The sequence below is a fragment of the Pleuronectes platessa genome, chromosome 2 (genome assembly GCF_947347685.1).
Source record: "Pleuronectes platessa chromosome 2, fPlePla1.1, whole genome shotgun sequence".
Lineage (NCBI taxonomy): Eukaryota > Metazoa > Chordata > Actinopteri > Pleuronectiformes > Pleuronectidae > Pleuronectes > Pleuronectes platessa.
Window position 1 is genome coordinate 11873913 of NC_070627.1, and position 17605 is coordinate 11891517.

Here is a 17605-nt window from a genome sequence, read left to right on the forward strand (position 1 = left end):
AGAGAAGGAGAAAGAGAAGGAGAAGTACAAGGACAAGGAGAAGGACAAGGAGAAGGAGAAACTTGTGACGATCTACAATGTCGAAATCCTCCGAGCCAACAGGAACATTTGGATTCTTAAGGAGGAGGTGTGGCGGCTGGAAAACCATCTTAAAGACAGAGATGATATCATAAAGATGGCGGTGGAGAAGGAGAAGGAGGAGGAGAAGGAGAAGGAGACGGAGAAGGAGAAGGAGAAGGAGAAGGAGATTAAGATTGAGACTGAGACCGAGAGGGAGACGGAGAAGGGGAATAAGATCCAGGCTCTGAAGGAGAAGGTGGAGCAGCTGGAAAACCACCTGAAAGACAAAGATGATGTCATAACGAAGGAGGTCAAGAAACGGCGCGCTCGCCTCAGGGCCTATGTTGACTGCTTGGCTGAGCTCAGTGACTGTCAGGCCAAGGCTAAAATTCTGGAAGCAAGTCTGAACCAGGAGCCTGCACCAGGAACCTGAGACAAGAAGGAGCAGTGAGGTGGAGGTCAACAAGGAAAAGGAGAAGGAGAACGAGAAGGTGCTTGCTTCAGGGCCGAAAGGAGACGAAACTGCAGCAGGAGACAACTCCAACTATGGGACTGAGCTACAGAAAGGAGGAGGCCGAGATGAGCTGGAGGAGAGAGAAGAGGTTGAGAAGCCCCCCCCCCCCCCTCACCCTTTATCTACTCCTCAAAACAAGCCCCTCCCCTGTCCCCCTTTGTACATATTTGAAATGATCTAATGATGTGTTGTAAATATGTTAAACTTTTTGAATAAAAATAACTAGTACAGTAACGTCTTTCTTTCTGAATATAGATACAGGATTCATTGATCAATTAAGTGAAGCAAATCAGTGTGATTCATTTAGTTTTCTACTATTCATACGAACACAGCAGAGCATAGACAAACAATGTTTCTTAACTTTTTTAAATCAGTCAAATCTATATATTAATTATGACAACAATACAATAATAATACTATCATCTCATCTGAGGGCCCACCCATCACACTGACCACGCCCATCTGACACGCACACACACATGCACACACACACACACATACACGTACACACGCACGCACGCACACTCACACACACAAGTCATTATCATTTATATATATACTGTATATATACACATTTATTGCAATTTATTTATGGTTGAGGTCAATATCAGATCAGAAGACATGTTCATGGCACTGAAGTCAATGTAAAATGATTTAATTTATATAATCAATTTTTAAATGAATTATATAAATTATATTACAGTATGGATGTGGTGGTCTAACTATAAATACATTTGATTTTCATTAAATCATATATATTTGATGTATTTAGTGATTTTATTTTCAAATTGTTGATTTAACGATTAAGTCGTTTTTCCAATTGCACCTAAAGACTTCTTCGTTTTTCTGGTAATGATACACCTGTGCAGAGGCGTTTCTAGGATTGAAAGAAAGGGGTCCTAACGACGCCCCTGGCTGTGTTCATTCAGACAGAACACACAACTATCGCGATAACCAGCAACATCGCGTGGTTTTTGGCCCATGCGCGCGTCAGGTTGTGAATATGCGCGTCACCGCCGTGTGGAGGGAAGGCGGTGCTTTTCCTTCCCGAAGATCCGGAGCGTTTCAGGCGGGTTTCAGTCTCTGTGTCCGGGCCCTACTTCATCTAAAAACCCCGCTCCGCGCTCCTCCGCACGCTGTTTCTCCACCGGCTGCACCCGCGTTCGCCGTAGGCAGGTTCGACACCGCGAGCCGAGGGTCTGCGGCCCCTCACTCACACGGGCCACCATGAAGCTGACGGACAATGTGCTGCGGAGCTTCAGGGTCGCTAAGGTGTTCCGGGAGAACTCCGAGAAAGTCAACTGCTTCGACTTCAGCTCGAACGGAGAAACGATCATTTCCAGCAGCGACGACGACTCCCTGGTCCTGTACGACTGTCAGGAGGGAAAGTAAGCGCGGCTCTGCCTCCATTTTACCGCCGGGTTTGACGCCAGCTAGCCGCTATGCTAACTAGCGAGGCCTGCTGCGCTGCGATCACGGTCTCCAGCGGTTGTATGAAACGTTAACTACACGTTCAATACGTGCGGTGCGATCTCCTGCAACACGAATCCTCTCCGTTCAGGGGGTTAATGCACATGTGCGTGTATAGATGTGTATTAAACGTGGATCATAATCTGTTGGGATCCTCAAAACGTCTTTTTACAGTGAAATCAGCTCGTGATAGTACCTTGAGTTGATTAAAAACAACCTGCACCAGTAGAACAGAGCTGCTGGCGTGTGAATGGGCAGCTGATCAATTTCACTGGTTTTTATTATTGCGACAAATGGAATCAAGTGTCGCAGATAAAAGCTGTTGCTATAAATTAATTATAATCCCTCCATCTTTGATGATTCATTGATTACGTCTCTTGTTAGTTGAAGCTTTTTCCATGTGATCATTTGCTGCCTTTCTTTGATATATGGGAATCATAATTTAACACTGATTGTCTGGTGGTTTGGCAAATATCCAAATTGTTGTTTTCCCCAAAAAATTATTAACAAAGTGCAAAAATTAAGTAAATAATAAGATTCATGTGCAATAATATCATCATTTGCAGTTATACTTCTGGAAGGAATTGATCGGCGGAAAAATTAATCGGTTACAATTTTAGTTTTTAGATAAATCATCAATTTTTTGCTGAATCCATCTTCACTGATGCCAACATTTGCTGCCTTTCTCTCATTAACCTTTAAAATATACAGCGTTTGGCTTTTAAAGTGTAGGAGGAACACAACAAGCAGTTTGAAGAGGACTCATCAGGAGAGTGACGCACGTTTTAAAGTACAGTAGTACAATAATTGCTCGTAGCTAGCTGGAACCCTGCAGTCATATATCGGCATCTTTACGATTTACCAGCTCAAATTACAAATGGTCTTTTAAAATTGTAACCGCTCAAAGAAGCATTTAAACATAACTGATAAATAATACCTCAGTCTCAATGGCATGGAAGATTCTACATGTAAGATTGTGAAGCTATTTATGTTCAAGGATGGATTTTCCTTCAAATCCAAAGGATGCACGTTTTGTCTGCCCCATGGGGCCTTGTCTAAACATCTGTCGTATCCTCCCCTTCACCGCCAACTGTGTGCAACACTGGCAAGTTTCAAATTGAGTCCATTTACATCTAAACACTACTCGTTCCCAAGTCTCCGACACAAACTCCACACAAGCACAAAAAACAGAGCAGCTTTACCTCAACTGTGACCAGCATTGAGAGGTAAACTAGAGACAACACCAGCTGATGTTGACATACCAGCGCTTAAATCATTTGTAGTCTCAACTATAGTCAAAATCAAACCACTGTAGCAATGTAACTTAAGTCACCTCATCAACAGTCGTGTATTTTTGCAGAATGGAAAGTAAAAATTACAAAAAGACAATGAGATTATTTATCAAAACATTTCAGGGGATTTTAAATGCCTGTTTGCTCTCTCTCTACTTTATGGCAGACCCAAGAGGACTCTCTACAGTAAGAAGTATGGAGTGGATCTGATCAGGTACACGCACGCTGCCAACACTGTGGTCTACAGCTCCAACAAAATCGATGGTATGTACACACTCGAGTACTTGTTGGTTGTTATTGTTTGGATAAAGTGGATACTATGAATGAAGTTCAGTTTGTGTGACATAGTTTTCATTCTATAAATTCAAGAATTCATCAAAAATCGACAAACGCACTATCTGCCTGTAATGATAGTGCGATGTTTACCTCCGACCTCCCATTGTTGTCTCTGTGATGGAATTAGTTTGTATGTTATATCCAATAATCAGAATCTTGGGTCTTAAAATGTCTTTTGACAGATCTTAAAAACATATGAAGTGGGTTAACGTTGTGTCTCCTCATCATAAAAATGACAAACATGTTTTGCAAAATGTAGCCAAATAAGTAGGGGTGCTCAATTTGAGTCATTGCAGACTTGAAATATTTCATTCCTTATCCCGATTCCATTCTGTCAGCGTCAGGATGTGTTTTCCTGGTTGTACTGTGGAGACGTTGATGTGTCAAGGATCCCGGGGGAAAGCATCTGGATCTTGGTTGCCACACTACTCACTGTGGTCTGAGGTAGTTGTTTGTACAGTTTGAGGGTCTGTGATTCTGCCCCATACAGGAGCTAACTGTACAACTGACTGCCTTGCCCACGGTCGAGTCTATTCCTCACATCTGCCCACCATTGAGTTCATGTTTTTAATGACAGCCTCATTCTTGCCTCTTTCTTTTCTTCCTCCTCACTTTAATTGATGTTTCTCCTCCTTTAGATACCATCCGATACCTGTCCCTCCATGACAACAAATACATCCGCTACTTTCCTGGGCATAACAAAAGGTGAGGATTGGATGTTTACCTGTCTAACTCTGCTCTCTACCTTGGTTTGATTGTATTTAGTTTCTGTGTTCTAATATTTCCTTCCTTTTTTTGTTGTGGCCAGAGTGACGTCTCTCTCCATGTCTCCCGTGGACGATACGTTTATTTCTGGTTCATTAGATAAAACTATTCGACTTTGGGATCTGCGGTCGCCCAACTGCCAGGTGAGAATGTTTAATTTGTTGAACGTCTGCTGGTATTTCTGATTCATCTTTTATGGAGAGATACAGCTGTTACTGACACTCTCCTGCTTTCTGCCCACTGTAGGGTCTGATGCACCTGCAGGGGAAACCAGTTTGCTCCTTTGACCCAGAGGGTCTCATTTTTGCTGCAGGAATAAATTCAGAGATGGTTAAACTTTACGACCTGCGCTCATTTGACAAGGTAAGATGTGTTTCACGTGTGTGTGTGAGATCATTCATGATGACAATTCTCTCAAGTTAGGAGCTAAACAGTCATTACCATGTTTGTCAACAGGGTCCCTTTGCAACCTTCAAGCTTCAGTACGATCGGACGAGCGAGTGGACAGGACTCAAATTTAGCAACGACGGAAAACTAATTCTTCTTTCGACGAACGGCGCCGCTCTTCGGGTCTTAGATGCTTTTAAGGGCGCTGTGATGCACTCGTTTGGGGTAAGAGTCCACTTGGCTTAATGTGTGGAAATGATTGAAACCAAAACACAGGCAGATGCACAGACAGTGAAAATTACTGATGAATGGAAATCCAAATAATGAGTTAAATTACATATTATTATTATTATTATTTTAGAATTATATTCATTTTAAAGAGTGAGGATCAGATAAGTTAATATACACAATGCGTGTACAAGGGTGTTCTTTGTTGCTGTTTCACTGATCTCTGAATAATTGCTCATGGATGCTGCTGTGTGTTTACCCACAGGGCTACAACAACAGTAAATGTGCAGCACTAGAGGCATCGTTCACTCCTGACTCTCAGTTCGTTATGATCGGTAAGTTAAGTTTGTCATTTCTCTCCCGTTGCTGTCTCTGTGTTGGAATTAGTTTTATACCAAGTCTTGAATAGGTCTCGTATTCCAATAATCTGAATCTTGGGTCTTAAAATGTCTTTTGACAGCTGGTGTAAACATATGAATTGGGTTGACGTTGTCTCCTTTCATCATGAAAATGACAACTTCTAGTAATACCTTAAATTGGATTTAATGAGTTCTGGGTTCAGAACAGCACATCTGTTTGGTTTACCTGGTGGAAAAAGACAAAAAAACGTGTATACATGTTCCGTATGGTCATGTTGCTGTTGAATATAAATACATTTTGCACTTTTTTGCCAGTTTAGAAATTACAAAGGTTTAATATTGCCTACATTATAGTTTTAAAGAGGTCTTAGAAAGTCTTAAATTTAAATCTGTTACATCTTCTTCATCGCTGGTCCTACTTTCCTCAAATATTTGAATCGTCCATGTTTTCCAGGGTCAGAGGACGGAAAGATCCACGTGTGGAACGCAGAGAGCGGTATGAAGGTGGCTCTATTAGATGGGAAGCACACAGGACCAATCACATGCTTACAATTCAACCCCAAGTTCATGACATTTGCAAGTGCCTGTTCCAACATGGTGAGTGTGAACTAAGGGAGTTAAGTTTCCAATGATTTGCTTTATAAAGTGTGTCAGGCAGAAAGACATGTTAGCCACGCATGGGACTTCAGACGTGTATTCTAATGGATCTTCAAATGTTCTTTCAGGCGTTCTGGCTGCCGACAATAGACGACTGAGAGGAGTGAAGGCTACAGACGTGACCAGCAGGGGTCAGCAAAACCAGCTCAATGTGAATATCACAGGGATTTGTGGCAAATCCAACTCAAATTGTAAATAAGTTGTTTTCAGAAATAGATTTCTTCTCTATTGTCCTTTTTTTATATTTCTATTTAACATTAAATTGTTTTTTTTGTAAGTTTTGTCAACTCGATTATTGTGTCATGTGTCAGTGCTTACTCCATGATTTGGATTTTTACAAAATAATTAACAGAAGTGGTTAAGAGGCAAAATATTACATAGAATATTTTGAAGATTCACAGAAAATATATTTTATTTTAAATTAATACATTATTCAGACCGATTGAAGTTTGATATATCTAGATACAAACTCATGTTGAAATCAGTTATCCTTTCAGATTAGTCTATACACTGATATTGATGAATTTCATTTAAATCTATACTTGTGTTTATATGAAGTTAGTTATAGGCATATATATCTATATTACTAATCAAAGGGAAATAGTCATAAGGTTCTACTAAGGAGAATTCGACCAATCAGAGCTGGGTCACTCATGTTGAAATTTTGAAGATGATTTATGTTGCCATGGTAATATTTATCAGATTTAATTCTCGCTACACATAGACGACATTATAAACAAGCGCTGCCCGTTACGAAATGTGTGTCTTATATTTAGAAAATGATGTCAACAAGATCAGGTGTCGATCATCACTGTTGTCAAGTGGACTCGCACTGGGATTTGCAATGTCTCCATAGCAACAAGAGGTTGTTTTCATCTGCATTTGTTTGTGTCGTAGCGTGATTACACAAACCACTGGAAAGATTAACACACAACTCAGTGGAAAGATGTGGTGTCGGTCAGAGAAGAAGCCGTTATACTTCAATGTGGATCCAGGAAATGTTTTTCACTTTATTGGTTTTAGTGAAAACATCTAACATAAGTGTGTCCAATTTGGATCCAGATATAAATCCAGATCTAGTTAATTTAAAGGTTGTTTAGTCAGGGGACTGTTCTGAGGTCTGCGCTCTGAGGGCCTTTTTATTTTATTATCGAATTTGGCTTTAGAATTCAACAAAAGCTTTTTACCCCTTTTTGTTTTTCCCTCATCAGCTTAAATCACTGATTTGTAACTGATTATCACAAGAAAATTTTGTTTTTTACCTCAAAAACACAAATTCAAAATCTCAATGAGAGGAAGGCGACAGTCCATTTAACTGTTAAATGGTGAAACTATATTTCAGTGAGTTCAGATCGATGTAGTGACGTATCAACCTGTCTCGTTTTGGGACAATAAATCTGACTTTATTTGAACTTGCCTCAGAAGTTGAAGTTGTTCAATGCTGGGTCTGACTCTCCGCTGCAGGTGCTGTAGTGCGGTGGGGGTTTCACAGACCAGCTCACAGGACTGGACAGACAGACAGACAGTCAGTGGGAGCTAAATTTGGGAGTGAGGTGATCAGGTTACCTCTCACTGTATGCACATGATACTGTCCTAGTTACTTGAGCAATGTCCCTTCTCACAGTGTCACACTCTCTCATCGAGTCGAGTCGCACTCGACAATCCTCTCCAGAGTCAGAGTAACGGCCGAGCTTTTACAACAGGGTCTTTTGGTTGGACTTCACTGTCTCTTGACTGGACAGATTTTTTGGGGGGCCTTGTGCTGTGGAGCTCCTTTCCTTTCTGCTGCTGCTGCTTCTTCTGTCTCTCAACACCCCTGCTGCTGTGCCTGGCGGGAGGAAGACACTGCTGAGCCGCCATGTTTCTCGCACTAGTGGTGACGCCAGAGCTCAGGGAGTTCCTGGCCAGAGCGAGAGGAGGAGCATTGCGCCTCATCAAGGTGCGCATCCAAGACGGTGAGTGACCCGGGGCCACGGCCAGTGTAGACGATGGAACAGGCCCCGACTGGGACTGGATGTAAAACCTGAATCATTCATGCTGTTGTTTATTCACTGTTTAAAGTGCTCAAAGTTTAAGTGGAGTTCATATTTAACTATAGTAGGGGGATTGCTTTGAATTTGATCTCCTGAGTCATTACATTACAAACTATGGTGTTCACTAAAGCTACCGCCAAAGTTCACACACTCAGATATCAGTCCCTAAATATGACATATATTTTCATCAGGATCCAAATGTTATTCCCTATGAAATCAATGAAAATGTTGAAAAACACCCTATGTCAAGAAAGTGAGAAATACAAAAAAATAAATCCAAATTTTTTTCTTGTTCTTTCCTGACCCACAGCACATTCTTCCACTAAGTTTCATGGTAGTGACGTTTTTGTGTCATCTTCCAAACAGACGAGTGAAAGCATAACCTCATTGGTGGAGATAATAAACTCAATAAATATTTTTCAACAAGTCTTGATCAATGGTTTCCAGCATTGTAGATTATGATCCCTGACAGTGAAACTATATAATATCAGTGAAACAGGTCAAATACAACGTGCTGGACATCTTAGTTAACTGACTCATCCCTGCCGGATGGAAACCGCAACAAATAATTAGACCTAAAATGGCCGTTAAAGTTGTCATGTAGCTCAGAAGTTTATACTGCAGGCCAGTGGGTCCCAGTCTGGGGGGTGATGAGTTGATGATCAAGACGGGAAATGATAAGACTTTTGAGATCTTCACTTTTTTATTTAAAATTAGATACTTTGTCCCTATAGAACATAGTCGTATGAAACAGTCAGAGATCCAAGAATAAGAAGCATTTACAATCAAGTCACATTCTATCACAGCAGATCATAATCACATTATAATAAAAAATAATGATATTTGACAACCCCAGGTTAACAACACACAGCAACATTGTTAGACCCTTCTCACAATTCGATTAAAAATAAATCAAATTTCTTCATTACTAGTTTAAAACGGTATTTTCTAATCCAGTTAGCAAAACAATACAAATCTCTGTGCTGGTTTTCTATGCCACACAGAAAAAGGGCCAAATTTTTTTATTTTGTAGAAATATATTATAATGCAACAAGTCTAGACAAAATCAAAGGATTGTTATTTTTGTCACAGATCATAAAGGTTGAGTAGGGGCAGCCTCCTTTGTTTGACTCAAGAAAATCAGGTCAAACACTATTGACACTCAGTAGAGCACAAAGCTCCACCCAGGCCCAACAGTTCCCTTAAATCCAATCAAGTTCCACCAACATTCCTACAGTTCTAGATATCAGGTCCCTCAACGTGCCAGGTTAAAAAAAAAAAAAAATCAAGATCTAGGAATTATGCCTTCAGGGAGGAATTTTTTATTTTATTTCGCAATGTTAAAATAAAGTGATAATAATTTCCCAGATCTGCACCTTAATTCAATGGGTTCTTCCCCGAGCCATTCTGCATCCTTCCACTACATTTCTTAGAAATTTATCCTGGAGTGTTTGTGTAATCACAACCAAAAACAAACCAATAAACAAACAGACAGGGGTGAGCACACACGCTCCTTGGTGGAGAGTAAATATTTTTGTGTCGAGCTGCAGACTCATTTGAAATCCAGATCGTGGGAAGGGTCTTTAAAATCTTTGGGGAAAACTCTTGGAAATGTTGAACTTTTTCCTGGGTTTTTTCAAAGTTTGCTGGGTATTTCTTTTTTCAGAAAATCAAACATGCTTTAGCTCAGTGACCACAATGTGTACGATACATGAGAGGCTCAAACTGTCCCTGTCTGCAGCTGAACCGCTCAGAGATGCAGAGCCTGTTGTGGTGGATAACATGTAGCTTAGACACAACTATGTAGAAAACAGGTCAGTAAACCATTGCGGCAGTTGTTGTTCATCTGGGTGGTTCATGTCAGACGTGCTCAGTGAGGCAATAGGGTTCTGGGTAGCTGATCATTGTGGATTTGGACTGGTATGCTCATGAGGTGTTTACATCTTATTTTGGTAATTGACCAATGCAGGGCTGTCATATGATTCATGACAGAAGCATCCCGGACTCTCTCTCTCTCTCTCTCTCTCTCTCTGCGCCTTGTGTCTGTTTATATAAAATATTGGCTGTCATATTTTGGGGTGTTGATGTCCACAGAGGCCAGCGTGCTGATAAGAGACACAGACAGTCTCCCAGCAGTCAGCTCCGTTTGACTTTCAACTCTCCGCGGCGTCACTGGGTTATTTCGAGCGACATGTGACTGGACACAGTTTGCATCCCGCTGCCCAGTGACACTCGTGCTCTTTCCAATGTCAGAGGAGAAACAAGAGCCCACGAGTCTGTTTCATCACCACCAGCTCAGTGGGTCACTTCCTGTCACCTATCCTGCTCTGCTCCATCTGAACTGCCCCCTGACACCTGACGTCCAGCGATTTCAAAACTGTCTTAGCCTTGAACACCTAAACTGAGCCATTTACATAAGTTTAATATCAACATAAAGGCCTGAGAGAGAACGGCCGGTGGAAAGTATGCGTGCATGCTGGGATGGAATGTGTTGCAGCTCAGAATAGCAACATGTCCCAAGAGACTGTCAGGAAAACCAGCCCTGCACCCCACAAGGCCCTCCGACTTAGGGTGTGTGTGTGTGTTTTGAGAACTTAATTAACCAAAGCTAATTAAGCAAAGCTATTAAGGTTTTGATTTTTCCTCGTCAGCTCCTTTGAGGGAGTCGACCGAGTCCTGTCCAGTCGGTCAGAAATGAATCCTGTCATATTTTTAACTGAGGAGGGGGGATTGGATCTTTGGGTTCTCTCAGCTCAGCACATGACGCAAACAGCCAGACACAGCTGGGGGACACAGGGAGACATGAGCAGAGGGACTCATGGTGGTTGAATGTGGAGCTGAAGTAATTAATACATTCCAAAATGGACAGAAAACGAATCTGCTCACCCTCTGATAATCAAGCAAAATTAAAAAATTCTTTATTTTATGAGATTATTACAAATATCTTCAGTATAATTACAATTCAGAACTCAAAACATCGGTTTGGATCGGCCTGCAGGTCATAACATATTGTCCGATTTGAGCCTTTTTACTTTTAGTCAGTCTGGTGTTCACATATATTCTGTCAGGTGTCTTTGCCTCCTAACCTGAATTAACCTTGGCTTTCTGACCATGTGTTAGATATGTGTTGGCAATTTTATCACTTGATCTTATTCCTGTTTATCTATGATATATTGTTAAGGGTCCACGGGTGTATAGAAGGGCACTGTGATTTAAAAAAAAATATTATTATTAAAATGGGACTTATATAGTCGACCTCTGCTAAGACTAAACACTCCCTTTATTTAAATTGACTAGACCTAGATTTTTTATTAGATCTGCACTAAATTCTACACACTTATAGATATCAGTCCGCTAAACATGCCTGATTTATTTCATTAATGCCCATGAATTATTCTCTGAGAAATCAATGAAAGTATTATAAGTATTTTTCAATAATCCTGGATCCATCCCCTGATCCCAATTCTCATCTATATGGGTTCTTTAGTGGCCCATAGCAGTTTGCGTAATCCTGCTAAATAACAAACAAATGCAGACGAAACATAACCTGTATAATAACAAATATAATAGAAATATCTAAATATAATGCAGAAGTATTTGTTTGTGTTATATCAAATTGTTTGCATTCTGTTTCAGCAGTAAAACAAGTAACTCACACAAAATGTTACACATCAAGTTCTTCACCTTCTGATATGGTCACATTTCAGTAATAATAGTCCTTCTCCATGTTAAACATTAGGATCTATGGCTGGAGGCTGTAAAATCATCTGATGCTTCTTTTATGGGTCAAAAGGTTTTGCAAAGGCCAAGCTGCATGTAATACATGGGCTGAGGTATGTGATGAGTACTGGTCTGATTTCAGAGCAGCTGGTGCTGGGGGCCTGCAGGGAGCCGGACCAGAGCTGGGACCAGGACTATGACCACTTCCTGCTTCCTCTCCTGGACGACCAGGAGCCCTGCTACATCCTGTTCCGCCTCGACTCCCAGAATGCACAGGGCTACGAGTGGATTTTCATCTCGTGGTCTCCTGACCAGTCTCCAGTAAGACACAACAAGTATATTCTGCACTGTGGCTGCACATAACAACATGTTACTGGTGTTTAGCATGCAGATTTTAAAGAACCACATTTCTATTTAATTTAAGAATTTAAGATTAGGAGTCACTCAAGATTAAAACAGCGGATGACACAATATCCGGATTTTCAGGCGTTTGATTTTTTTGGGATAACTATCAAATCCCATCCATTATTACTCCCTTATTTGACTTTACTAACTTTACTCTCTAGATTTTCATCACGTAAAATTAAATTTCATTTGTATAATCCATATACAAATGTTTGTCATAGGGTTTAACAAGGTGCGACATCCTCTGTTCTTAAACCTCAACATGAGTCATGAGAAAAAACTACACAAGCAAACTTATTAACAGCAGTAGATGTAGCGTGTATATGTAAACATAGCCAGCAGCACTGCTCAGGATCCATTCAGTTGAGGTCGGTGAGGTGAGTCTCTCAGTTGTGAGTATTAATATAATAATATATTTGTTAATACTCAAAATGTAAACTATGTAGATTCAAAAGAATGAATCCAAATACATGAATCAACCATATGGAAAACCACGCAAAATACAGCAGAAAATGACAAATAGACACATATTATAATGAATGATGAATATGTACCCTACAACAATATATTATTATGATTGAGGTATAAAATTCATGGAATATCCCTTTAAACTATGTCTGTTTGGATGGTGATCAGAGCTCATTAAAAACATCTAGCATTTCTTTTCCTCCCATCGCCATCACCATTGTAAATGAGGGTCTTATTCCTCAATGTGTTTTCCGAGGCTTAGATAAATAATCAATCACTCAAAACACACAAACACACACGTTTGTCCCTCTGATGTTTGCAGGTGAAACAAAAGATGCTGTACGCTGCCACCCGCGCCACGGTGAAGAAGGAGCTTGGCGGCGGCCACGTCAAGTACGAGATGTTTGGCACAGCAGAGGTCAGAGCTATCACATTTCATTATAAAGCGAGGAGAGTAGCACCATGTGAACCCTGTGTGTTTATTGAATACATCATTAAACATTCACAGTTTGAGTTTTTCTTTCACTTTCTTTAACACTGACAGACGGGACATTTTTCAACATTTCCCTCGGATTTATCCGGGAATTTAAAAATCGGGCTTGTTTAAGAAACGTATGTTTATGATTGTTTGCAATTTGGTGCAGATCCAAATAAAATTCTGAATCTAGAGGATTTAAATGTGGTTTCATTGGTTCTAATTATAACCAAACTATTGTGATCTTTTGACAAAATCTCATGATGTAAATTTTACAGAACCAAAATTGCTCTTTTTTTGAATTTTTTTTCTATGTGCAAAATAAATGAATCGTATTCACTTGGGCCTTGTTGGCCTTTGGTGGAGGTGTGAGCTTTTCTGAGTGACTCTCATTAGCCGTCAGAGTAAAGCTACTGGCTTAAAATAATCGGGGATAATACAGCTGGTAAATATCTCTGTTCACAAGTCGGCTGTATGTAAATCATGGAGCACGATAGGAAGATATCACAGAGGAAGCTGCTGCTCTCAAGTCTGATAAACAGCTCCAGGACACTACAGTGAAAGTGAAAAGTGGATTGGTGAAACTAAGGTTGAACTGTTTATGAAGGAACATGCAGCTACGTGTGTGGTGTAAAAATAGAACTGCAACGCAACATGAAAACACCAGTTGAACCAGGGTAGAGGGAGAAAAGTTCAGGTCGGCTGAGGCTAAGGATGAGAAGTTAGGTGATACAGCAGCAGGAAAATGATTGGGAGCACTGATTCAGTTCTCACACAGAAAGACTTCGAACAAATAAAATCACCAGTTGGAAAAGCTCAGTCGGAGCCCACAGCTTAACCCAATAAAGATGTTGTTTATTGACCTCAGAGAGTCGTTTACACCAGACACCCTGGGAACATGATGCAATTCTGTGGGGGACAGCTCCATGATTCCTCCTGAACATTGTGCACGTCCGATCCACACGTACTGGGAGTGATGGTTTGAGGATATTGCTGCCGAAGGAAGTTACTACATCTATCGGCACTGTGAATGTCTGATGGATGTGTTTAATAAAGACACACAAGGTCATAACTGTGTGTGTGTTATTAGCTGCAGCACATTGTGGTTGTCTTCACTTGTGACTTATGTGAAGATCAGATCTTACTTTATGAGCATTTGAAACCCAATTCCAGATAATACCACAGGGATCACACTCTATTCTTTCTCTGTCATTTACTGCAACAGAGCATCTGTGCTGCTTTTAACCACCTGTTTCAAAAAGACGCTCTTGTTTGACACTAGGAGGACATCTGTTTGCTGGGCTACCAACTTCATGTGTCCTCCTGCTCAGGTCCTGCCCCGCTCACGTTAGCCGAGCAGGAGCTCCAGAGGATCAAAATCTCCGAGGTGAGAGGTCAACGTGGCAAAGAGCTTTGTATGTGAGCTCTTGTTTTTCTGCTGGCTTAAATTTGTTTTCCTCCGATTGTAACATTGTGTTGTGTTTGCCTTTTTCTCTCAGGGCCGAGTTAAACAGGTATGTTGACAAGACGAATACAGTGTGTGTCTATTTAACTCAGATTTGATGTTAATAAGGACATTAAGAGAGAGAACCGAATCTGTTAGCTGTACTAACAATGAAAAAACAGTTGCACTACAGTACAGTGAGGTCAAGCTGTGTTATCCCATTATGAGCTCTCTGGGTCCTGCCTTAGAGGCTCATAGTGTGTTTGCATGCTGCCCCCTGCAGGTGAAGACAGAGATCAGCGTGGAGACGAAGCACCAGACACTTCAGGGCCTCGTTTTCCCTCTGCAGGACACAGCCAGAAGAGCCCTGCAGCAACTGGCCCAACAAAAGATCAACTACATACAACTGGTCAGCCTGAGGACATGCCATATATATATAGAAAAGCAGAGGCCCTGTTCTGCTGAGATCAGTTTGGTGTCAGGAGAGTTGATTTACTACTTCTCTACTGTTGATTCATTGTGTTGCAGAGGTTGGACGTAGAGAAGGAGATCATTGAGCTGGTCCATTCCAGCCCGACAGAGACTCGAGATCTGCCCAGCAGAGTTCCCAAAGACACTCCCAGATATCACTTCTTCCTCTACAAACACTCCCACGAAGGAGACTACCTGGTATCTGTCGGTACGTGCGTCTGAACGTCTCAACTCTCGACCCTGAGAGACACTGATGATTCTGTACTGTTTTGACCAGAGACCCCTTTAAAATTTGACATGTAATAAATCATGAATGAGCTGAATCTGCTGAAAGAGGGCCCAGTAACCAGGTATTCAGACTTTCATAAGAAAAAAGCTAAATCCAGACACAAATCGGAGAAAAAAAGAACCACTTTTTGTTTTACTCCATAATTCATCCTGGTGCCTCGACGAGGATGTTGCCTCCAGGTTCCTAGCAGCTGATCTACATCAACTGTAAGTATTTACTCCCAATTCTTCGTAATCTGATCTCGGAAATCTATTCTCTCTCCTGGTCCGCAGTGTTCATATACTCCATGCCAGGGTACAGCTGCAGCATCAAGGAGCGAATGCTGTATTCCAGCTGCAAGAGTCGACTACTGGAGGACGTGGAGAAAGATTACCAGTTGGAAATTGCTAAAAAGGTACCTGATGAATAGATGGAGAATAAATTGGATAACACAGGCTCACACGGGATCATAGCTCCCACTGAGGTTTTGTGTTCTCTGGATTAGATTTCTTAGAAACTATTTTTGTGGCACATTCCAGTAATTCACATAAAATAAGGCATATTTGAAATACTTCCCAGAACAAACACATAAAGGATAATTAATGTTTCTACACCAGCACTGTGTTGTCCGCAGTGTGTAGGTCCTTTGACACAGGATTCAGTTTTTTAGTATCACCGCCAAGGATGTTTTCATCTGTGTTTGTATAAGTAGGCCTAAGCAGAAACACAAAAACAACTTGATAGATTACCACGAAATTCAGTGGAAGAATGTGGTATAGGTCAGGGCAGAATTACACTTTGTAGTGGATCTGGATCTGGGGGTGGATCAGGAATTTATTTTCTCATAGCCAGATAGGGAATCTTTCAACATTTTACAAGGGACTAAATGATGAAGTCTTGATGAAAAACAACCGGGGCATGTTTAGGGAACGGATATTTATTTGAGTTCTTTTGTAATTTGGTGCGGCTCGACCAAAATTGAGGGGACTGTCGGCTCTCCGCGGAGGCATGCGCTCTACTGAGAACAATTCTAGTTTTGCAGGATAGACTTTAAAGGAAATCAAATTGAACTATGAACTTAATAAAAGTGTGAAACATTTAAAAATTGGGGAGAAAAATAAAGGTGCATTTAACTTGAATTCATAGCCTCTGAAAAAATGTTTGGTTACCTGGTTGTATACAGCTCTAAAATACACAATCTTATCACAATGACTAAATGTGAGAGTTATTTACGTTCTATAACAAACACTGTGCTCACTGCATTTTTCAACGCCTGCTTCTTTTGTGTCTTTCTTCAGTTAGAGATTGATAATGGAGATGAACTGACAGAGGAGTTCCTGTACGACGAGGTCCATCCTAAGCAACATGCCCACAAACAGGCCTTTGCTAAGCCCCGCGGTCCGGCAGGGAAAAGGGGACACAAGCGTCTCATCAAGGGGACAGGGCAGTCCTTGCAGAGCAGCTAGATGTGGACAGAACCTCTCCTCCCATGTTGTGCCTGTAGCTCCGATCATTTCGTCCCCAAACCCACTAACACCTCCATCAAGCCCAGAGGGGGGAGCACGCTGATAGATTTCCTCTTTGTGTCCCGAATTGCAATATACACAACAAATATGTTTTTAATGGAAATGTCTCTCTCTTTGATTCTGTTTCTCTTTTCTGTCTTTGATGATATGCCGCCGTAAAATAAAACAACTAAATGATGATATACTTGCCGTTTACACCCAGTAGAGCACAAACCTCCACCAAGGCCCCTGTCAACACCAAAGGTTGGTACAGAGGCTGAAAGAACTCCTGTCAACCAGTTTGTGGATTTGAAACAAACTTTAAACAAGCGTATATCTGTGCTCTAAACATCCCCGACTTTCTTCCTCAAGATCGATTTAATAAAGATCAAGTTCCATGCGTTATTCTCCGGATAATCGTGGCAAATGTCACAAAACTTATCTCTGGAATCTGTCTTCTTGTCTGGATCTGCACAAATTTGAACGGTTTCTTTCTTGGATCCCTTTGTCCAACAAGTTTCGTGGAAATCTGTGTTTGCGTAATCCTGTTTACAAACCAAAACACAAAGTCCTTGGTGGAGGTAACAATACGAATACAATATCAAAGAAAGCATGTGTCGATGACCTCCTATTTGTAAAAGAGTCCGATTATGCGGTGATGGAGTTACTCCTCTGTCTTCCATATTGTTATTAAACATACATATGTCATTTACACTGTTGTGGGCTACTGACATGTACATTCTTCAGA

General features: G+C 41.0%; 2 protein-coding genes across 3 annotated transcripts; both read left to right on the forward strand.

Moving 5' to 3' along the window:
* Positions 1-1625: 1625 nt before the first annotated feature.
* On the forward strand, positions 1626-6345 carry wdr82 (WD repeat domain 82). The gene is made up of 9 exons (XM_053446327.1): positions 1626-1962; positions 3503-3600; positions 4311-4377; positions 4481-4580; positions 4684-4800; positions 4894-5049; positions 5318-5387; positions 5866-6008; positions 6137-6345. Exons 1-9 carry the CDS (start codon positions 1802-1804, stop codon positions 6164-6166), a joined length of 942 nt encoding a protein of 313 aa, XP_053302302.1. The 5' UTR covers positions 1626-1801; the 3' UTR covers positions 6167-6345.
* Positions 6346-7844: 1499 nt separating this feature from the next.
* Positions 7845-17605, forward strand: LOC128461386 (twinfilin-2). 2 transcript variants are annotated; one of them, XM_053446305.1, is made up of 8 exons: positions 7845-8023; positions 11964-12142; positions 13017-13112; positions 14452-14563; positions 14862-15022; positions 15142-15292; positions 15646-15767; positions 16651-17605. In XM_053446305.1, the coding sequence occupies exons 1-8, from the start codon at positions 7927-7929 to the stop codon at positions 16816-16818; spliced, it is 1086 nt and encodes a 361-aa protein (XP_053302280.1). In that variant the 5' UTR covers positions 7845-7926; the 3' UTR covers positions 16819-17605. The 2 variants fall into 2 exon arrangements, with proteins under 2 accessions (XP_053302280.1, XP_053302288.1); XM_053446313.1 differs by having other exon boundaries at positions 14452-14556; positions 14897-15022.

Excerpts from the sequence above, each read along its gene's own strand:
- wdr82 (XM_053446327.1), top strand. The coding sequence starts at position 1,802 with ATGAAGCTGACGGACAATGTGCTGCGGAGCTTCAGGGTCGCTAAGGTG. Across the intron at positions 1,963-3,502 it reads TACGACTGTCAGGAGGGAAA|ACCCAAGAGGACTCTCTACA; the intron begins GTAAGCGCGGCT and ends ACTTTATGGCAG. Across the intron at positions 3,601-4,310 it reads CAGCTCCAACAAAATCGATG|ATACCATCCGATACCTGTCC; the intron begins GTATGTACACAC and ends CTCCTCCTTTAG.
- LOC128461386 (XM_053446305.1), top strand. The coding sequence starts at position 7,927 with ATGTTTCTCGCACTAGTGGTGACGCCAGAGCTCAGGGAGTTCCTGGCC. Across the intron at positions 8,024-11,963 it reads CAAGGTGCGCATCCAAGACG|AGCAGCTGGTGCTGGGGGCC; the intron begins GTGAGTGACCCG and ends GTCTGATTTCAG. Across the intron at positions 15,023-15,141 it reads AGATCAACTACATACAACTG|AGGTTGGACGTAGAGAAGGA; the intron begins GTCAGCCTGAGG and ends ATTGTGTTGCAG.